The sequence below is a fragment of the Leucoraja erinacea genome, unplaced genomic scaffold (assembly GCF_028641065.1).
Source record: "Leucoraja erinacea ecotype New England unplaced genomic scaffold, Leri_hhj_1 Leri_58S, whole genome shotgun sequence".
NCBI lineage: Eukaryota > Metazoa > Chordata > Chondrichthyes > Rajiformes > Rajidae > Leucoraja > Leucoraja erinaceus.
This window is the reverse complement of record NW_026576498.1, coordinates 577093-600568: the sequence shown is the minus strand read 5'-3', so window position 1 is coordinate 600568 and position 23476 is coordinate 577093. Positions and strand designations below refer to the sequence as shown.

Genomic DNA, 23476 nt, shown 5'->3' with positions numbered 1-23476 from the left:
AGAAAACCCACAGGGAGAACGTGCAAACTCCGTACAGGCAGCACCAGTGGTCGGGATCGAACTGTGAGGCAGCAGCTCTACCCGCTGCGCCACTGTGCCGACCTTTGCAGGGCGTGGGGTGATGTTCCGGAGAGGAGCTGGGAGGGGAGAGGGAAGTTGGGGGTGATATTTCAGTGCTGGGTGTTGGGGAGTTTGGGGGTAACTGGGAGCCTGATGTGGGCAGGGGGTTTGCAGACCAGAAGTTTGGGGGGGAGGTTAGAGTTGGGTCGCCAACTTTCCTCACTCCCAAATAAGGGACGAAAGGTCAAAGTACGGGACAAATTCCCCCACGGCAATTCGTTGACCGACTGGGTGAACAATGAGTTGGCCCGGGTGCTGGACTGCACACATAGCCTAGCCCAGCCCAGCGGGCCAGCTGAGGAGTTTTGGCCTCTGTCCGGGCGCTGGACTTTGCGTGTGGCCCGGGCCAAAACTCCTCGGCTGGCCCGCCGGCTGGGCTTTGTGGTCTGTTGTACGCACAGTCCATCGCCCCGTCTAACTCATGAACTGATAATCGGCCATGAGAAGGTGGTGTCGGAGGTAAGCGAAGGTCGGACAGCCGACCGACGGGGCCACGGGCAAGGCGCTGCTGCTGCTGCTGCTGCACTCCATGGGCTGCACCACGTGAGGCGGGGTCCAACCCGACAGTCCCCTCCACCCGAGTATTAGCAGTCAAATACGGGACAAGGGCGGTCCCGTACGGGACAAACCAATTGAGCCCAAAATATGGGATGTCCCGGCTAATACGGGACCCTAATTCCCCTCTCGATCCACTTCAGTGATTTCGACAGGTCCTGGATCTTACAAACACCTGGGAAACAGCCCTGCCATCCTCCTTCATCTCCTTCAAGGGCCTTTGTCACGGCATGCTGGCCGGCTATTCTTGTTCAATAAATAGACAGGTAGAGGATGGAAAATAAAAGAGCATAGAAACCGTTCCCCTTACAACTAGGTGTCCCGTAGCTAGAAAGCTCTCCATCACAAGCTAAAATAAAAAGGGAAGAAGGATTAAATTAACTCAAAATGGCAAATTAAAATGGAAAGATTGTTCAAAATCAAGTGTAGATCTTCCTTTGAATGCATTTTTCTTAATTTGCGCAGCACTTCACCCGTTTTCAGATGGCGACTGATTGCCAACTCCCCATCCCTAGTGCCCCTGGAGCAGGCACTGGTGAACCAGGATAGATAGTCCACATGGTGAAGATGCCCACACAATATGCAGTGGTGAGTGATTGCAAGGAACTGCGTGGAATCAGGCCCTTTGGCCCACCGAGTCCATGCTGACCATCGATCATCCATAGAAACATAGAAACTAGGTGCAGGAGGAGGCCATTCAGCCCTTCGAGCCAGCACTGCCCCTAGAGCTCCATCTAACTCCCGTTCACAATAGTTCTGCGTTGTTCGCGTTCACTTCCCAGCAAACCCGGGGCGTTTCACAGATGGGACAATTGGACCCGGGGTAAACCCACGTGCTCACGGGGAACGACCTGCAAACTCTGCGCAGACAGCGCCGGAGGTCGGGAATGAACGTGGGTGACGGGAGCTGCGAGTGAGCCGCTCTACCCACTATGCCACTTGCCCACCCTTGATCCCAGCCTACAGGGGCCTGTACATCGAACTGTCCGTAGCGGTGACTACGGAGGGTTCATAGCCCCGACCACGGGTGAACAAAGGGAGGAGGACTGCCTGAACTTTGTTGCCTTCCACCACAGTGAAGAATACTGTGGTGGATGTTTGTGTTAAATCTTATTGTGCATTGTGTGTTCTTTTTTTAAGTGTATTGCTGCTGGCAAATTCATATCACTGCACCTTGACTGACTATGACTTTGATCTGGTCCATTATGGGAGAGGAATCACCACAGCAGCCTCGCTTCCATGTCCTCCCCTAGACACGAGCATGATAGTGGAGAGGGAGGTAGACAAAAGTGTTGGAGAAACTCAGCATCTATGGAGCGAAGGAAATAGGAGACCCTTCTTCAGTCTTGACCTGAAATGTTGCCTATTTCCTTTGCTCCATAGATGCTGCCTCACGCGCTGAGTTTCTCCAGCATTTTTGTCTACCTTCGATTTTCCAGCATCTGCAGTTCCTTCGTAAACATAGTGGAGAGGGACATTGGAATGGAGGCGAGGGCTGCTACTGCCGGGCTTTGTGGCCAGCTGCAGACGGAACTGACTGGCAAAGATCCTATAGCGGAGCAATAGACCACTCCTGCTGAATGCAATGGGCTGACGTGCAGTACGCAACGGAGCGGAACGTGGGCCTATTTTTCATCCATTTCAGTAACCGGACCCCACCCGACTCGCAGTGTAATCAACGTTGCGGGGGAACAGTTTGTGTTAATAAATTAAATTCTGTGAGAAGATTTTTCCCAAATAACTTTTATTTTTACGAGGATGTTTCCGTAACCGGCTTCCGTCTCCGCACTAGTATCCTACGGGATCTTTGGTGCGGAGACGGAAGCCGGTTACGGAAATGGGGCCGAGAATTACCCATGAATCTGCCCATGACAGTACTACAGGGATCTTGCTCCGCTGTAGGATCTTTGATGACCGGGAGGATTGTGCTTGTGTGCGGGGGTGGTCTTGCTGAGCTGTCTGCTAAGAATGTACCTGGTACACGTGACTATAAACCATGAAAGCAACCCTCCAAGCCTAACGCCACAAACATAGGTGTGAGCACTGCAGTTGCAGTGGCACTACTGTTTGGATAGATCCGGGTAGTTCGATGACTGGTCTAGCAAGATCTGGAGACAAGGAGAATGTGGATGGCATCCATAAAACCTAAACATGGATGTTTTGGCATGGATCGGAACGTCAATACACAATACACAATAGGTGCAGGAGTAGAGGCCATTCGGCCCTTCGAGCCTGCACCACCATTCAATGTGATCATGGCTGATCATCCCCAATCTGTATCCCGTTCCTGCCTTCTCCCCATATCCCCTGACTCCGCTATCTTTAAGAGCCCTATCTAGCTCTCTTGGAAGTATCCAGAGAACCGCCCTCCACCGCCCTCTGAGGCAGATAATTCCACAGACTCACAACTCTCTGTGTGAAGAAGTGTTTCCTCGTCTCCGTTCTAAATGGCCGACCCCTTATTCTTAAACTGCGTGTGTGGCCCCTGGTTCTGGACTCGTTCACGGAGAAAGCAACACATACCTGTGGCATTGAGGAGCTTGGGGAGGAACTGGTTCCAGAACACACACATCTGCACTCGGAGACGTGTGTTGACTTTGACCGGCTCCGTGTTGAGGTCAATGAACTTTTGCTCGCTGGTGGTGAAGGGAGGCCATCTTTTCTCCTGCGGATGGGGATCATTTGGATTCCTGCAGAGGGAAAAGAGATCTAGGGTGAGACTCCTGTTGGGTAGAACTTAGCAATAAATTCCACTGATTCACCACTCTCTGTCTAAAGAAATGTCTCCTCATCTCCAATCTGAAAGGTACGTCCTTTTATTCACAGGCCACGCCCTCTGGTCCTAGACTCTCCCTCAAGTGGAAACATCCTCTCCACATCCACTCTATCTAGGCCTTCCATTGTTCAGTAGGTTCCAATGAGCCCCCCCCCTCCACCCCCTCATCTAAGGACCTATAACATCAGCGAGATGTTGGCAGCCTGAGCTAAAATTGGAAATTGCTGGGAATAGTAGACTCAAGGAACTGCAGATGAAGGAACTTTGCATGGAATGTTTAGAAGGATGAGCGGGGATCTCATTGAAACATGGAATGCAAAGTGCTGGAGTAACTCAGCGGGTCCGGCAACATCTCTGGAGAACATGGATTGGTGACGTTTTGGGTCGAGACCCTTCTTCAGTCTGAAGGGTCTCGATACGAAACATCACCTATCCACGTTCCCCAGAGATGCTGCCTGACCAGCTGAGTCACTGAAGTCTGAAGAAGGGTCTCGACCCGAAACGTCGCATATTTCCTTCTCTCCATAGATGCTGCCTCACCCGCTGAGTTTCTCCAGCATTTTTGTCTACCTTCGACTTTCCAGCATCTGCAGTTCCTTCTGAAACATCAGTTACTCCAGCACTTTGAGCCCTTTATCAGCATTACATCTTTGCTTTTATAGTAAGTAAGTATGTAAATTTTATTTATAGAGCACGTTTAAATCAACTCGCGTTGAAACCAAAGTGCTTTACATAAAATAAATTATAAAGTTTCCGTACATCCATTTTATTCTCCTCTCGAAATGAGTGCCAGCATTATATTTGCCGTTCTACAATACTAAACTAAACTAATTACTGACTCAACCTGCTAAATTAACAATATACAATAGACAATAGGTGCAGGAGTAGGCCATTCGGTCCTTCGAGCCAGCATCGCCATTCAATGTGATCATGGCTGGACATCATTTTGTGAATGCAGCACGAGGACTCTCAAGTCCATTTGCCACCGATTTCTGAATCCTCTCCACATTTATTCCTTCTGCCAAAGTGCATGGCCGTACACTTTGCTGTGCCGTATTCCATTTGCCACTTCCTTGCACACTCTCCCAATAAGCATGCAGGTACAGCAGGCAGTGAAGAAAGCGAATGGCATGTTGGCCTTTATAACAAGAGGAGTCGAGTATAGGAGCAAGGAGGTCCTTCTGCAGTTGTACAGGGCCCTAGTGAGACCACACCTGGAGTATTGTGTGCAGTTTTGGCCTGTTGGCCTTCATAACAAGAGGAGTTGAGTATAGGAGCAAAGAGGTCCTTCTGCAGTTGTACAGAGCCCTAGTGAGACCACACCTGGAGTATTGTGTGCAGTTTTGTTCCCCTAATTTGAGGAAGAACATTCTTGCTATTGAGGGAGCCCAGCGTAGGTTCACCAGGTTAATTCCCGGGATGGCGGCACTATCATATGCTGAGAGAATGGAACAGCTGGGCTTGTACACTCTGGAGTTTAGAAGGATGAGAGGGAATCTCATTGAAACATATATGAGATTGTTAAGGGCTTGGACAAACTAGAGGCAGGAAACATATTCCCGATGTTGGGGGAGTCCAGAACCAGGGGCGACACACAGTTTAAGAATAAGGAGTAAGCCATTTAGAACGGAGACGAGGAAACACTTTTTCTCACAGAGCGCGGTGAGTCTGTGGAATTCTCTGCCTCAGAGGGTGGTGGAGGAAGGATCTCTGGATGCTTTCAAGAGAGAGCTAGATAGGGCTCTTAAAAATAGCGTAGTCAGGGGATATGGGGAGCAGGTAGGAACGGGGTTACTGATTGGGGATGATCAGCCATGATCACATTGAAGGGCCAAATGGCCTACTCCTGCACCTATTGTTAATTGTCTATTGTCTATTGTCTGTCCGAGTCCCTCTGCAGACTCCCTGCCTGCCTGCCTGCCCCCCGCCACCTATCTTTCTGTAGCTTTTGTTGGCTGCTTACCCGGTTTTTGCAAACGTTGACCAGTAGTGCATCATCTTCCTGCTCAGCTTCTCCTCCTGTTTCGTGTAGTTGAGTTTCTTCTCCAGTGGCAGGCCGAAGACAAACTCAATCTCATAGCCGTGGATCACTCCCATCCACTCCGGCCACACCAGGTTGGAGGCCCGGTGGTTGAAGAAGTACATGTAGATGCCGTTACCAAACTCGGAATACTTGTTGGCAAAGTGCATCAAGGGGCAGATGACGTTGTGGTCGCCCACAATGTCATCCATCGCATCTCTGTTCTTTATGCCGTTGTGTTCGTCCATCCAGTCGGTGTACTGAAGGGCCACAGCTTCCAGTCCCAGGTCGCTGGCGTGCGGGACGCTGAGCTTGACCCCGACCGTGAAATCTTCACGTGAGATGATGCTCTCCGAGTCCTTGCTGAAGCCCGGCGCTCCGTACAGAAGGAAGTACGAACCCTCGTCCTTGTTGACGCCCAACAAGACCTGAGTTTTCTTGATGCTGCCCGAGTCCAGCATGGCGTCCAGGGAATCTGGGAAGAATTCCCCGTCAATGATGGGAACAAAGGAAAACCGGAAGACACTGTTGTAGGGGAGCACTGACCACTCCTTGTCGATCAGTTCCTGAGGCTCTTTTGCCCGAAGACACTGGATTAACTCACTGTCGCTGTTGATGTTACAGTTGAGGAGTCTTCCCAATTCGACGGCCCTCCGACGACCTTCCGCCACTGAAACGGTGGCCCATGGACAATTTGGCGAGCCGCTCTGAAGAATGGCCCGGTGGAAGAGGTCCCTGCTCCCCGGGGACAGCAGGTGCATGCCGACAGAGGCCCCGCCAGCACTCTCTCCGAAAATGGTCACCATCTTTGGGTCGCCGCCGAAGGATTGGATGTTGTCCTGCACCCATTGTAAAGCCAGCCTCTGGTCCAGAAGGCCCACATTCCCAGGTGCCTCTTGACTGCCGTGCAGGGCAAGGAAACCAAACGCACCCACCCTGTAGTTCATGGAGACCACCACCACCTTCTCAACGTGGGCCAGATACTTCCCATTGTAGACGTCCAAGGTGGAGGCTCCGCTGTAGAAGCCGCCTCCGTAGACCCAGACCATGACCGTGGCGTTCTTTGGCTTTGGAGAAGGCACCCAGACGTTGAGGTACAAACAGTCCTCACTCATCTCCTTGTTGGGATTCCACATCTCGGAACCGGGAAACCCAGGGAACTCCTTGTCGACGTACTGCTGGCAGTTCTTGGGATAGGCAGAGGCGTCCCAGAGTCCCGACCATGGCCTCTTGCCTTCAGGTTTTTTGAACCTCAAATTACCAACTGGAGGTTCTGCAAATGGGATTCCCAGGAAAGCGCTGACGTGGCTGGACACCACCGGTATTCTTGTTCCCATGACTTTTCCCGACTTGGTGCTAACCTGGAGCTCGGGATGATGCTGTGACTGACACAGGGTGACGGAGGGCAGGAGGATCCCCAACACCGAGGCCACGAGAACATTCATTTCCTTCGCGTCTATTTTGGAACTGGAAGGAAAGACAAACATTGAGGACACAAGGGAATAAAAAACTGTTCCCAATTTCGGAAAATCAGGAAGTTGTAGATGTTGAAAATCTGAACTAGTTCAAGTTCAAGTGAGTTTATTGTCATGCGTCCCTGTATAGGACAATGAAATTCTTGCTTTGCTTAAGCACACAGAACATAGTAGGCATTTACTACAAAACAGATCAGTGTGTCCATATACCATAATATAAATATATACACACATGAATAAATAAACTGATAAAGTACAAATAACAGAAAATGGGTTATTAATAATCAGAAGGCACACACAATTGCTGGAGAAACTCAGCGGGTGCAGCAGCATCTATGGAGCGAAGGAAATAGGTGACGTTTCGGGCCGAAACCCTTCTTCAGAGTTAGTCAGAGTTTTGTCCGGGCCAGGTTTAATAGCCTGATGGCTGTGGGGAAGTAGCTATTCCTGAACCTGGTTGTTGCAGTCTTCAGGCTCCTGTACCTTCTACCTGAAGGTAGCAGGGAGATGAGTGTGTGGGCCAGGATGGTGTGTGGGTCTTTGATGATACTGCCAGCCTTTTTGAGGCAGCAACTGCGATAAATCCCCTCGATGGAAGGAAGATCAGAGCCGATGATGGACTGGGCAGTGTTTACTATTTTTTGTAGTCTTTTCCTCTCCAGGGCACAAGCTCAAGTTGCCGAACCAAGCCACGATGCAACGGTCAGCATGCTCTCTACTGTGCACTGACTCTCCATAATCTTCTCAGGAAGTAGAGGCGCTGATGAGCTTTCTTGATAATTGCATTAGGGTTGGAAACAGTAGACTCTGCAAGTGTCTACAGGACTAGACACTTCCTACTAGACAGGAATTGCAAGTGCTGGAATCTTGCATAGAACGCAAAGTGCTGGAGTAACTCAACGGGTCAGGCAGCATTTCTGGGGAACTTAGACAGGTCTGAAAAAGGGTAGTAGGAATAAAGGCGTAGACTATTTCCTAAATGGGGGAGAGAATCCAGAAATCAGAGGCGCAAAGGAACTGGTGTAGGATTCCCAAAAAGTTAATCTGCAAGTCGAATCGGTAATAAAGAAAGCAAACTCAATTTCAAGAGGGCTTGTATACAAAAACAGGGATGTAATGCTGAGGCTCTATAAGGCGCTGGTCAGGCTGCATTTGGAATATTGTGAGCAAATTTTGGGCACCATATCTGAGGAAGGATGTGCTGGCTCTGGCTCTGGTCCAGAGGAGGTTTACAAGAATGATCCCAGGAATGAGTGGGTTAACCTATGATGAGCGTTTGTCGGCACTGGGCCTGTACTCGCTGGAGTTTAGAAGAATGAGGGGGTGCCTCATTGAAACGTACAGAATAGTGAAAGACCTGGATAGAGTGGACGTGGAGAGGATGTTTCCACTAGTGGGAGAGTCCAAGACTAGTGGTCGCAGCCTCTCAATTAAAGGACGTTCTTTTAGGAAGGAGATGAGGAAAAATGTCTTTAGTCAGAGGGTGGTGAATCTGTGGAATTCTTTGCCACAGACGGCTGTGGAGTCCAAGTCAATGGATATTTTTAAGGCTGAGATAGATGGATTCTTGATTAGTACGGGTGTCAGAGTTTATGGGGAGAAGGCAGGGGAATGGGGTTAGGAGGGAGAGATAGATCATCCATGATTGAATGGCAGAGTAGACTTGATGGACCGATTGGCCTAATTCTACTCCTATTCCTTATGACCTTGTGAGTGTGGAGTGCTAGACAAATGGGCTCTCTCCCAAACAGCCACCTCCCTCCCTCTGTGTTGTCTTGTAACTCTTATTCCCCATTTCCAAGTGAATTTGAGTGCAGGATGGAAATTGGTCATGAAGTTGATGAAGTTCTGCATGGGTGCAGGAGGTAGCACCAATGCAGTCATCAATGTATCGGAGGTTGAGTTTGTGGATAGGGCCAGTGTACGCCTGGAGCAGGGATTGTTCGACGTACCCTACAAAGGGGCAGGCATAGCTCAGGCCCATGCGGGTGCCCATTACTACGCCTTGGATCTGGAGGAAGTGGGAGGAGTCTAAGGAGGAGTTGTTGAGGGTAAAGGACCAGCTCTGCTAGGCGGAGGAGAGTATTGGTGGATGGAAATTGGCTGATTCTGCGGTCGAGGAAGAAACGGGGGGCTTTAAGATCCTCCTGGTGGGGGATGGAGGTGTAGAGTGACTGGACATCCATAGTTAAGATGAGGGAGTGGGGGCCTGAACAACGGAAGTCATTGAAGAGAGGAAGAGCGTGTGGGGTGTCTGGAACATAGGTGGGGAGGGATTGGAGCAGGGGGGATAGGATGGAGTCGAGATATGTGGAAATTAATGCAGTGGGACATGAACTAGCAGAAACAATGGGTCTGCCAGGACAGTTCTGTTTGTGGGTTTTGGGGAGAAGGTGAAATCGGGGCTGGGGTACGATAAGGTTGATGGATTTGGAGGGCAGAGAGCCGGAAGAGATGAAATCAAAAATGGTGTGTGATAGTAAAGTCTGATGCTGGTCTGTGGGGTCATGGTCCAAGGATAAGTAGGAGGAGGTGCCTGAGAGTTATCGCCTGGCCTCAGGCGGCACCCAACTTGTCAGCGGGTTTGATAATCACGTCTGGGGTGCTTGACGTTAATGTTTTATCCAAATGACAATGCCTTTCGCTGTATCAAACAGATTGGCTCTGGTGTGAAAGGACAATCTATTCAGGCACAGCTGATACCATCAATAAATGTGAAAGTCTAAAGGTTATAATACTGTAATAAAAACTAAATATAGACACAAAATGCTTGAGTATCTCAGCAGGTAGACAAAAATGCTGGAGAAACTCAGCGGGTGAGGCAGCATCTATGGAGCGAAGGAAATAGGCGACGTTTTGGGTTGAGACCCTTCTTCAGACTGATGTGGGGTCTCGACCCGAAACGTTGCCTGTTTCCTTTGCTCCATAGAGTTTTTCCAGCATTTTCGTCTACTTCGATTTTCCAGCATCTGCAGTTAGAAACATAGAAACATAGAAAATAGGTGCAGGAGTAGAGGCCATTCGGCCCTTCGAGCCTGCACCGCCATTCAATATGATCATGGCTGATCATCCTACTCAGTATCCCATCCCTGCCTTCTCTCCATACCCCCTGATCCCTTTAGCCACAAGGGCCACATCTAACTCCCTCTTAAATATAGCCAATGAACTGTGGCCTCAACTACCTTCTGTGGCAGAGAGTTCCACAGATTCACCACTCTCTGTGTGAAAAATGTTTTTCTCATCTCAGTCCTAAAAGATTTCCCCCTTATCCTTAAACTGTGACCCCTTGTTCTGGACTTCCCCAACATCGGGAACAATCTTCCTGCATCTAGCCTGTCCAACCCCCCCTCAAGTTTCTATAAGATCCCCCCTCAATCTTCTAAATTCTAGCGAGTACAAACCGAGTCTATCCAGTCTTTCTTCATATGAAAGTCCTGACATCCCAGGAATCAGTCTGGTGAACCTTCTCTGTACTGTTCCTTCTTAAACATGAGTATCTCAGCAGGTCAGGCGGCATTGCCTTGTTCAGACTGACGGACTTTGTGTCGGGCCAGCTCTGATGAAGCTGCAAGCCCTTAGGTTTGTGTCAGAGGTGGCTGGGCCAGCTATTTATAAATAAATGAGCTAAAGGCTCAAACTAGAAATAAATAACCCGCTTTATAAATGAAGCTTTTAAACAGTATCGGAAAAATCGCCTAAGTGGGACGGGCTCATAAATAACCCTGCAACCTCCATTGCCATCAACTCCCCTTTGATTAATTTTTCCACCTGTCTACACTTGGGATATTCTGAAGCAGCCAGTTAAACGAACAATCTGCATGTTTGGGTGGAAACCGGAGCACCCGACGCAGAAACTATGTGGTCACAGGGAGAACGTGCAAACTCCACACAGACAAGGCCGTAGGTCAGAATCGAATCTGGGTTGCAGGAGAGGAGCGAAGTAGCAGCACTAACTGCTGCGTCACCCTGTCATTTTTTTCCTTCACATAAACCGTTGATTCCGTTCCGTGCTGTAAGCTGTTGAACCGACTCCCACTCCCATTCCCAAGCAGCTTGTCCCAGCTTGCTACACAAAAGGAATAACTCCCCTCCTGCTTCTTAAAATTGACGTCCAAGCCTTTTGGTTGTGTAGGAAGCAACTGCAGATGCTGCTTCTAACCGAAGATAGACACAAAATGCTGGAGTAACTCAGCGGGACAGGCAGCGTCTCCGGAGAGAAGGAATGGGTGACGTTTCGGGTCCCCAGGCTCCTCTTCCTTATCTGTTGTGTCAAGGGCGCGTCCCTTTGCGAAATCCTCCCTTACCTTTCCCCGCTGCGGGAGAGAAATCCACACACATATTGCCCCAAAATAAAAACAGAACAGAGGTGGCACATACCGTGAATTGATGCCAGCAGCCAGGGACAAAATCAGGCTTTCGCGACCAGCTGACACTATTTAAAGGCTGCAGCTGTCCAGAAGGGAGACACCAAAGGCTTGTGCGCTGCTGTTAGTGGCTAGGGTGATTTAATGCCTCACACTCAGGGCCTCATGGCCACATAGAGAGAGCCTTTAAAGAGACAGTGCCTGTTGTGTGCAAGCCTTCAAGAGGAATACAAGTTCTTAACCCTTGGCTGATCCCTTGACTTCAAACGGTCGGTGACATTTGAGTCTTTCTTGTTAATTAGGTGTCCACTGAATGTATTAAAATGGCAACCCACAGCTGGACTCTGGGAACAATATCGCACTTATAAGATCGGCGACTTTGACAAAAAATCAACGCTTGTTTTTGAGTAACAATCTCACAAGCCGAGGAAATGCCTCAGAAGCCATGAATGAAATGTGGAAATTAACACATTTGCCCTCTGCGGGACAAGAAGATCAAGAGAGAATATTGTTCAAGACACATGGAGAACTTCCTTGTTCTTCCTATAGCGCCATGGGGCCCTTTACAACATCTGTCCAATATTCACACTTGGGTATAGTGTTCCATTTTAAAGTAAACACACAACTGGCACGAAACGTCACCTATTCCTTCGCTCCATAGATGCTGCCTCACCCGCTGAGTTTCTCCAGCATTTTTGTCTACCTTCGATTTTTCCAGCATCTGCAGTTCTTTCTTAAACATTCCAGGGTTAAAATCCCTCAAACACAACAGCAAAATATTAAGTATTTTACTGGGAGTCTCGACTGTTTCCACCAGCAGGCTTGTCATATACAATACGTGGTCACCGAACCTCCCTGACCAGAGATGCAATATCTTCCACTTCCAATATAGAAGGCTATAGATCAAGTGCTGGGAAATAGAATTGGTACAGGTTGATACTAATAGATTAATGGTTGGCACAGAATGAGAATATGATTAGACTGCATTCTAATTCAATATATAAATTGGCTACAGAGATGAGGGATTAATTGAAGACTTTAGAATTCTGCAGCAGATCTACCCTATTATAGATAGACACAAAATGCTGGAGTAACTCAGTGGGACAGGCAGCAGCTCTGGAGAGAAGGAATGGGTGATGTTTCAGGTTGAGACCCTCAGAAGTCTGAAGAAGGGTCTCGACCCAAAACGTCATCCATTCCTACTCTCCAGAGATGCTACCTGTTCTGCTGAGTTACTCCAGCATTTTCTGTCTATATTCGGTGTAAACCAGTTCCTTCCTTCACACACTATCCTACATTATGTTTGACTATAGCTCAGGCCTCCAATCAATAGACAATAGGTGCAGGAGTAGGCTATTCGGCCCCTCAGGCCAGCACCGTCATTCACTGTGATCATCAGTACCCTATTCTATTCTATTCTATCCACAATCAGTATCCCATTCCTGCCTTCTCTCCATCTCCCTTGACTCCGCTATCTTTAAGAGCTCAGTCTAACTCTCTCTTGAAAGCATCCAGAGGATCGGTCTCCACTGCCTTCTGAGGCAGATAATTCCACAGACTCACAACTCTCTGTGAGAAAAAGTGTTTCCCCGTCTCCGTTCTAAATTGCCTAACCCTTATTCTAAAACTGTGTAGCCCTTGGTACTGGACTCCCCCAACATTGGGAACATGTTTCCTGCCTCTAGCGTGTCCAAACCCTTAATAATCTTATATGTTTCAATAAGATTCCCTCTCATCCTTCCAAATTCCAGTATAGGCAATATTCAATAAACAATAAGTGCAGGAGTAGGCCATTCGGCCCTTCGAGCCAGCACCACCATTAAATGTGATCATGGCTGATCATCCACGATCAGTACCCCGTTCCTGCCTTCTCCCCATCTCCCTTGACTCGGCTATCTTTAAGAGCTCTATTTAACTCTCTCTTGAAAGCATCCAGAGCAAACTGAAGATAGACACAAAAATCTGGAGATACTCAGCGGGCCTGGCAGCATCTTTGGAGAAAAGGAATAGGTCGAGACGCCTCCTCAGTCTGAGAGTCAGGGGAAAAAGGAAAAGAAGAGATATAGATGGTGATGTGGAGAGATATAGAACAAATGAATGTAAAATATGCAATAAAGTAATGATGATATAGGAAACAGGCCATTGTTAGCTGTTTGCTGGGTGAGAACGAGAAGCTGGTGCAACTTGGTTGGGGGAGGGATGGAGAGACAGGGGGGATGCAAGGGTTACTCAAAGTTAGAGAAGGTAATATTTATACCACTGGGCTGTAAGCTGCCCAAGACAAACATGAGGTGCTGTTCCTCCAATTGCCCTTGGCCTCACTCTGACAGTGGAGGAGGCCTAGGAGAGAAAGGTCAGTGTGGGAATGGGAGGGGGAATTAAAGTGTTTGGTAACCAGGTAGGTCCAGGCAGACTGAGCGAGGGTGTTCAGTAAAACGATCCCCTAGTCTACGTTTGGGCAAGCCCATGTTTAAGAAGTCACACCTTGAACGACAGATACAGTAGATTTTGAATGCTGATCCGTTACTGAACTAAGAGCTAATATTGCCAGCAGGCAGGACCTATTCTACCTGAGTGAATAGCACTCTACCACCTCTTGACAATCCCGACATAATTCAATTCAATGAACATGACACAGTTCAGCTCTTGGCTATATGAAGTGTAATGCACGGAGATGGCCAATGTATTTGCCATTGATTTCTCCTTCTCTTTCTCTCTCCCTCCCTCTCCCCTGCAGGTTTGACCACAGCCTGCAACATTACATTTTTGCTGTCTAATTTAATCAAGGCAGCGTACTGCAGTGCTGGGAATCTAGCTGGCAGTCACAATTCATTGTCCAAGATCTTAATAACAAGGGAATGGATACATACTTCAGTTTGCTTTTATTCCTAACCTCATCACGGTGGCGCAGCGGTAGAGTTACTGCCTTACAGCGACTGCAGCGCCGGAGACCCGGGTTCCATCCCGACTACGGCTGCTGTCTGTACGGAGTTTGTACGTTCTCCCCGTGACCTGCGTGGGTTTTCTCCGAGACCTTCGGTTTCCTCCCACACTCCAAAACCTAGAGGTGCAGGTTTGTAGGTTAGTTGGGCTTGGTAAATGTAAAAATTGTTCCTAGTGGGTGCAGGATAGTGTTAATGTGTGGGGATCGCTGGTCGGCGCGGACCTGGTGGGCCGAAGGGCCTGTTTCTGCGCTGTATCTCCAAACTAGACCTGCACTTGGATAGGTGATGTTGTGAATCGGGGAAAGGTCCCTGCTTCACCAGAAGGTTCACCAGACTGATTCCTGGGATGGCAGGACTTTCATATGAAGAAAGACTGGATAGACTCGGCTTGTACTCGCTAGAATTTAGAAGATTGAGGGGGGATCTTATAGAAACTTACAAAATTCTTAAGGCTAGATGCAGGAAGATTGTTCCTGATGTTGGGGAAGTCCAGAACTAGGGGTCACAGTTTAAGGATAAGAGGGAAGTCTTTTAGGACCGAGATGAGAATATCATTTTTTACACAAATGTGGTGAATCTGTGGAATTCTCTGCCACAGAAGGTAGATGAGGCCACAGTTCATTGGCTATATTTAAGAGGGAGTTAGATGTGGCCCTTGTGGCTAAAGGGATCAGGGGGTATGGAGAGAAGGCAGGGATGAGATACTGAGTTGGATGATCTGCCATGATCATATTGAATGGCGGTGCAGGCTCGAAGGGCCGAATGGCCTCTACTCCTGCACCTATTGTCTATGTTTCTCATGTGTTACTGCAGCATCTTGCATTTGTTTTAATAAACCAGCATCTGCAGCTGCTTCTGTCTATGTCTCGCTTCATCTGCCCTTGTATTTTCTGCTCATAGTTACCCTTTCAACATCAGCTGTGGCAAATTGGCCTCTGCGACAGAAGGTTTGTAGTTCAAGCCTCACTCAGGGTACCATTTGGAGCTTGTGATCTAGGCCACAGTGGTACATGGCATTGTAAGGAATGATGGTAAAGCACACACACACACACACACATCAAAATCCTATACTTCCAGCGGCAGAGGTCCGCAGGAACTGGAGGACAGAGGTGTGTGTGGAGCATCCATCACCGTTCCCGTCGGAAACCAGCGCCACTGCGTCGCTAATGTTTTCAACAATGATGAAATGAAATTAATAATCTAGGCTGATGCACCCAGCACAGTCCTAAAAGAGATCGTTGTCAAAGAGGTCAGGCGGACAGGATGTTAAATAGAGACCCTTTTCTGCTCTGTATAAGATGTCACGATTAAATGAAGAGGGGATAGGTACAAAACGCTGGCAAACTCAGCGTGACAGGCAGTATCTCTGGAGAAAAGGAATAGGTGACATTTCAGGTCTTGGTGTTAGAGATGGTGGCTTGAGGGAAGTCTCCTTACCCTGCCAGTGTATTTTGGAGATAGGCACAAAATGCTGGAGAAACTCAGCGGGACAGGCAGCATCTCTAGAGAGAAGTCATGGGTCGAGACCCTTCTTCAGACAGAGAGTCGGGTGGGGGGAGGCACAGAGATAGCGAAGGGTAACATGTGAAAAAGCAGATGAGGTGCAACGAAAATGTAGAATAGATCACTGTTGGCGAGGGGAAATTGGCAGTGAGGTGTACAAAGATACAAATGCAATCAGGAGGACAGTCAAACTGGTCGAAGGGGTGGGAGATTGCAACCTTCGTGGGCGGAAATCCTGGGGGGGACGGAGGGGGGGGGCCTTTCAGCGCCCGGCGCGGCATAAAATCAAACTGCTGCATCGAGGCTCCTGATGTTGAAGCCCCCGCCTGCCGATGAAAAGCCCCGCGAACGGGTCGATTCAAGCCCAATGATTCGGGGCGGACGAAGCTGCTGTTGCTGGAGTTCGGAGACGGTCACCAACCAGGTCAGCTCCCGATGTTACCGTCCACAGGGCCCACGGCCGAAGCCTCGCTTGTGTGCGCATGTGCGTGTGTGTGTGGGCTCGACTGCCAAGAAATTGTGCCCCCCCCCTCATGTTTTGATAGCAAATCGACCTGGTGTGCACAATCAAATTAGATCAAATAGAACAAGTCGTCCTGCAACTTTAGGCTGTGCACGCCATATGCAAGGAGAAGAAGCTGGTTGGAGAACTAGGATGGGAGAGGGCTGGAGAGAGTGGCAAAGCAAGGGTTATCAAGTTGGACAAGTCAATGTTCATACCGCTGGGGTGAAAGGTGCCCAAGCAAAATATGAGGTGCCGTTCCTCCAATTTATGCTGAGCCTCCCTCTGACAGCGGAGGAGTGGGTTTTGGAGGATTTTACAACATCAGCATTTGCCGACTGCAGATTACCCGAGGCTCACTCCGCCCAGGAGACCACGGGGCCGGAACTGAAGGACGGACATGCTCATTGAGGGGTGTTATTTACCGAGGTAAACTGGCCGGGGCTAATTATATCGGAGAGGAAGCTGTGAGAGGTAAAAGTAGAATCTTGTGTCTACTCGGTGAATTCTTTCCGGTGACCTATCCGCACGGGATGTCACTGATACCAAGTGTGCGTTGGATCAGGCATCATGTCCAACGCAGCTGTCATAGGATTTACAGGATCTCTCGCTCAATTCTCCAAAAACACCCCTCCTCCCGATGAACGGCCCGGATAGAGTGGATGTGGAGAGGATGGTTCCACTAGTGGGAGAGTCTAGGACCAGAGGGCACAGCCTCAGAATTAAAGGACGTGCCTTTAGAAAGGAGATGAGGAGGAATTTATTTAGCGGAGGGTGGTGAATGTGTGGAATTCATTGTCACAGACGGCTGCGGAGGCCAATGGATATTTTTAGGGCAGAGATAGATAGATTCTTGATTAGTACAGGTGTCAGGGGTTATGGGGAGAAGGCAGGAGAATGGGGATAAGAGGGAGAGATAGATCATCCATGATTGAATGGCAGAGTAGACTTGGTGGACTGAATAGCCTAATTCTACTCCTATTCCTTATGTCCTTGTGAGTGTGGAGTGCTAGACAATTGGGGAGTGAGCTCACACACAAACAGCCATCACCCTCCCTCCGTGCTGCCTTGTAACTCTTATTCCCCTAAGGGCCGTTGAATGGAGCGGCTGGGCTTGTATACTCTGGAGTTTAGAAGGACGAGAGGCTATCTTATTGAAACATATAAGACTATTAAGGGTTTGGACACGCTAGAGGCAGGAAACATGTTCCAGATGTTGGGGGAGTCCAGAACCAGGGGCCACACACACACAGTTTAAGAATAAGGGGTAAGCCATTTAGAACGGAGACGGGGAAACACTTTTTCTCACAGAGAGTTGTGAGTCTGTGGAATTCTCTGCCTCAGAGGGCGGTGGAGGCCGGTTCTCTGGATACTTTCAAGAGAGAGCTAGATAAGGCTCTTGAAGATTGCAGAGTCAGGGGATATGGGAAGAAGGCAGGAACGGGGTACCGATTGGGGATGATCAGCCATGATCACATTGAATGGCGGTGCTGGCTCGAAGGGCCGAATGGCCTACTCCTGCACCCATTCCTTCATCAGACTAAAGAAGGGTCTCGACCCGAAACGTCACCTATTCCTTCGCTCCATAGATGCTGCCTCACCCGCTGAGTTTCTCCAGCATTTTTGTCTACCTTCAGGTTTGTAGGTTAGTTGGCTTGATTGATAAAATGTAAAAATTGTCCAGTGATGCTCTACCTGGAGCTTTTCAGCATACTACATCCAGACCCAGACCTCTGCTGGAAGAAACATGGAAACATAGAAACATAGAAATTAGGTGCAGGAGTAGAGGCCATTCGGCCCTTCGAGCCTGCACCGCCATTCAATATGATCATGGCTGATCATCCAACTCAGTATCCCGTACCTGCCTTCTCTCCATACCCCCTGATCCCCTTAGCCACAAGGGCCACATCTAACTCCCTCTTAAATATAGCCAATGAACTGGCCTCGACTACCCTCTGTTGCAGAGAATTCCACAGATTCACCACTCTCTGTGTGAAAAAAGTTCTTCTCATCTCGGTTTTAAAGGATTTCCCCCTTATCCTTAAGCTGTGACCCCTTGTCCTGGACTTCCCCAACATCAGAAGCAATCTTCCTGCATCTAGCCTGTCCAACCCCTTAAGAATTTTGTAAGTTTCTATAAGATCCCCTCTCAATCTCCTAAATTCTAGAGAGTATAAACCAAGTCTATCCAGTCTTTCTTCATAAGACAGCCCTGACATCCCAGGAATCAGTCTGGTGAACCTTCTCTGCACTCCCTCTATGGCAATAATGTCCTTCCTCAGATTTGGAGACCAAAACTGTACGCAATACTCCAGGTGTGGTCTCACCAAGACTCTGTACAACTGCAGTAGAACCTCCCTGCTCCTATACTCAAATCCTTTTGTGTATAGGAGCAGAAACACCCTGAATTGTTGTAGCACTGCGTTGATGAACAAACCCAGTCAGAGGCCCTGACAACACACACAACAGCCACACCACTCCACGTTTGATGCGCCACAGGAAATCCCTGGAGGAATCCGATCCTGAACAAATTATCCAACCAACAGAACGTGTGTATGACCTCTATAATTCTTCACCCTCCATGTCCTCATTTGTGACAATGTCAGGTCTCTCAGGGCAGGGGGAGTGGGATTCAGAGTGTGTGGGTCCTTGTAAACGCGATGGGATTTGACAAGATTATATTTAGTGATCACTACCTGCTGCATCTCGACCGCACAGGGGGTTAAAATAATAAACATATCCCAGGTCTTTTTATATACCATTGCCAGAAAAAAAAAGCAGAGGCCATAAATAGCTCAGGCGACATTATTATGGCGTTGTCATGGGCACAGCGGGGTATCGATTGCTTCCTGTCTCTCTATCTATCTTTCACTAGGTGATGCAACGCTAATTTTTAGACCGATTCAAATGGATGTACCGGTGGATTCGCCCTGCAGTGAGCCACCAAACCCTTTTCAAAATGCGTGGAAAAGCAACACGCACGGTGAAACAGCAGCGTGTCAGTAAACTAACTGGGGGACGGCTGTGTCAGTTTCACGGTCCCTCTCTTTAAGGCGATGCATGGAAAAATAACAGCATTGCAGACAAGACAAGATTGCAAGAACAACAACAACAAAATACAAGCCAGCGTTGGTTAAAATCGCACAGATTAATTGCCAAGCCCAGAAATAAATGGAAGCAAGAGATAAGAGTCTTTACCTGTATGCGAATAGGCGATACACACACTGGGACTGCAGGTGGTGGCTCTGTCAGCGGTGTAAGACTGTTGTTTGCTGCCGACGCCGCTTGACGTGAGGTTGGCTGTGTGTGTGTGTGTGTGTATATAGCTGAGGAGTGGAGGGAGGGGGATACTGGATTAATGATCCGCAGAACAATCTCGCGATGTTGGCTGGGGAGGCAATGCAGGGCCGAATGTCCGAGGATGGAGAGGGCTGGATGCTTGTAGCAAGACAAGCCGGCGTTTCATCACTTGGAACAAAATGCACTCTCTCACCCCCACTGAATCTATCTTCTACGAGCGAGTAGAAATGGCAGGAACATGACATTCAAGTTCAGACAGCAGAAGATATTGCCCCGCTCGGAAGACTTGAGATTGAAACTGAAATGTTTGGTGGACAAAAATGCTGGAGAAACTCAGCGGGTGAGGCAGCATTTATGCTGCCTCACCCGCTGAGTTTCTCCAGCATTTTTGTCCACCAAACATTTCAGTCCACCTTCGATTTTTCCTACATCTTAAAACGAAAATGTGTAACGAATTTCACTTTGCACAAATGTTTAAGAAGGAACTGCACATGCTGGCGAAGTCTACCTTCACTTTGCACAAAGAATAGAATTTCTTCACAAATAGACAATAAGGGCTGGCTGATTCCTTCTCCATCCATTGATAAAATAATTCTTGAACATTGCGTTGTCATTAACAAACCAACTTCCCTCTGCTAAGTGGGCAATGGTTGGAAAAACATTGAACAGAACAGCCCCTCTGGCCCACAATGTATGAGAAAAAAATTGATGCTGGATCAACAACAGTGTTGAGACAGAGTACAGAGCTATATTTAAGAGGGAGTTAGATGTGGCCCTTGTGGCTAAGGGGATCAGGGGGTATGGAGAGAAGGCAGGTACGGACGGGATACTGAGTTGGATGATCAGCCATGATCATATTGAATGGCGAATGGTGCAGGCTCGAAGGGCCGAATGGCCTACTCCTACACCTAATTTCTATGTTTCTATGTTTCTACAGGAAAGAGATCGGACACCTTGTGTTTAAGAAAGAACTGCAAATGCTGGAAAAATCGAAGGTAGACAAAAATGCTGCAGAAACTCAGCGGGTGCAGCAGCATCTATGGAGCGAAGGAATAGGTGACGTTTTGGGTCGAGACCCTTCTTCAGACATACCTTGTGTTGTTCTGTTAGAACAACAGTCTAGCCCATAACTGTGGTGAATCTGTGGGATTCTTTGCCAGAGAAGGCTGTGGAGGCCAAGTCATTGGATATTTGTATGACAGAGAGAGATAGATTCTTGATTAGTGCGGGTGTCAGGGGTTATGGGGGGAAAGCAGGGGAATGGGGTTAGGCGGGAGAGATAGATCAGCCATGATTGAATGGCGGAGTAGGCTTGATGGGCCGAATGGCCTAATTCTGCTCCTATCACTTATGACATAAACATCAGCAAGACAAAAGCAATGCTCGTTGACCTATGGAAGTTGAGGGGGGGGGGTTATGGATGGGCAGAGGGAATGGGGATTTGGACATCTTGGTCATTCCCTTTCCTCTCTGTGAATAGACATAAAAATCTGGCGTAAACTCAGTGGGACAGGCAGCATCTCTGGAGAAGGGTCTCGACCCGAAATGTCACCTATTCCTTGTCCCGTCCGGGACATATGACAATAAAACACTCTTGACTTTTGAGTCCCCATTTTTGGCGCCATCTCACAGTCCTGGCTGTAGCTGGCCCGCAAAAGCCCATAGCCTTGAGTCTAGCCATCCCACAAACTGCCTCCTTGCCATCCACCTTCCCCAGACATGCAGTCTGATCTGCTGAGTTACTCCAGCACTCTGTCTCCTTGTCAGGACAGGGGGATATGGTGACGAGGAACACAAACAAGAGCCGGTCTCCATAAAACTATTACAAAATGTAAGGGACAAGCAAATAATCGGTGTTGGATATAAAAGAAACAAGGTACTAATGACAGGTTCCGGGCTGACAGCAGAGATATGGTTTGTAACTTGCCGTAACCATTACACAATCTTGTCTGCATCAGCCACATGCAAGACAGTGGAGAGATGCTAATTGTCCTACAGACATCAGACATCTTCTACGGAGATATTTTGCATATTCAAGACCAGACTTGTTTTGTCACGGCACATCAGACATGATCATAGGCATTTTTGCTGTACTATTAATAATTGTGATATTTGTGTATCTTCTTCTTGCGTACAGCCTAAAGCTGTGGGACAACTTGTTCTATTTGATCTTATTCGATTGTGCTCACCAGGTTGATTGCATTCGTCGAAACTGGGCGGACCACGTGAAGGTTGCGATCTCCCACCCCATATTTGCGTATGCAGAGAGTTAGCTCTCACAGGATTCACTCCTGCTGTCCTTGGTCCTTCTGTCCTTGGAAGCTTTCAGACATCCATGTGAATTACTTTTAATCCCAGAACAAAAAATATTGAGATTTAATATTGTGTAGCTAGGAATTTCACATGCTGGTGGAAACCGAAGAGACACAAGATGATGGAGTAACTCAACGAGTCAGGCAGCATCTCTGGAGAAAAGGAGTAGGTGACGTTTCAGGTCGAGACCCTTCTTCAGACTGATGTGGGGGTGGGGGCAGGTAGAACCTCCACATCTGTCTGAAGAAGGGTCTCATACCTAAACGTCACCTATTTCCTTCGCTCCATAGATGCTGCCTCACCTGCTGAGTTTCTCCAGCATTTTTGTCTACCTTCGATTTTCCAGCATCTGCAGTTCCTTCTTAAACATATCTTGTCAGCTATGTTTTTTTCCAATTGTGCCTTGCACTAATTTCTTTTATTTTTGTCAGTCTTTTGTTTACAATTTTTACATGTAATTTATTTCTAATTTATGTATCGTTTGTTTTTGTGTGTTGGTCTGAGTCTGAGTCTGGTTGGTGTGAGCAAGATTTTATTTGTACCTGGTGCTCACTGTACTTGTGGCTTTGACAATAAACTCAATTTGAGTCACAGTGGTGCTCCCATTGTACCTTTGTACTTCATAAATTCATAACTTCATAAGTGATAGGAGCAGAATTAGGCCATTTGGCCCATCAAGTCTACTCTGCCATTCAATCATGGCTGATCTATCTTTCCTTCTTAATTATAACATTTGTCGGCACACTAAATATTGAAGGATCCCAACCTGAAATGCTGTCTGTGTATTTCTCCACAGATGCTGCCCGACCAAGTGAGTTCATCCAGCACTTTCTCTTTTGTTCAAAATTCCAGCATCTGAAATTCCTTGTGCCTCTCCTTAAGTAACTATGTAACTTTAGCTATTATATTGCAAAGCTGTTATTAACTTTGTATTCCTTTTAATTCCCGGGATGGCAGGACTGTCATATGTTGATAGAATGAAACGGTTGGGCTTGTACACTCTGGAATTTAGAAGGATGAGAGGGGATCTTATATAAGATTATTAAGGGTTTGGACACGCTAGAGGCAGGAAACATGTTCCTGGTGTTGGGGGAGTCCAGAACCAGGGGTCACAGTTTAAGAATAAGAGGTCGGCCATTTAGAACGGAGATGAGGAAACACTTTTTTCGCACAGAGAGTTGTGAGTCTGTTGGATTCTCTGCCTCGGAGGGCGAAGGTGGCTGGTTCTGTGGATGCTTTCAAGAGAGAGTTAGATAGAGCTCTCAAAGATAGCGGAGTCAGTTGATATGGCGAGAAAACAGAAACCGGGTACTGATTGTGGATGATCAGCCATGATCACAGTGAATTGTTCAACTTCTGTCAAGGAGAAGCTATATTTCACCCTGGTTAGACCTCATTTGGACTACGCAGTTGCAGCATGGGACCCATACACAAATAAAAACATTTCTTCCATCGAACGTGTCCAAAGACAGACAGACAGCTCGATTTGTTACTAACACCTATGAGAGAAAAGCGAGAGTCACCAACCTTCTGAATTCTCTGGGGTGGAAGGAACCCTCTCCAAGACACACACACACACGTCAAGCTCACCGTTTGACCTGTT

General features: G+C 48.0%; 1 protein-coding gene across 1 annotated transcript in view; it reads right to left on the bottom strand.

The window, feature by feature from the left end:
• ache (acetylcholinesterase) overlaps positions 1–19716 on the bottom strand; it is a 34126-nt gene extending 14410 nt beyond the window's left edge. Inside the window, exons 1-3 of the mRNA XM_055630951.1 lie at positions 19459–19716; positions 5415–6938; positions 3199–3365 (exon numbers count right to left, since the gene is read on the bottom strand). Of these exons, the coding sequence (XP_055486926.1) occupies positions 3199–3365; positions 5415–6916 (1669 nt within the window). The 5' untranslated portion in view covers positions 6917–6938; positions 19459–19716. The remainder of the gene's footprint in view (positions 1–3198; positions 3366–5414; positions 6939–19458) is intronic.
• Between the last annotated feature and the right edge of the window lie 3760 nt (positions 19717–23476).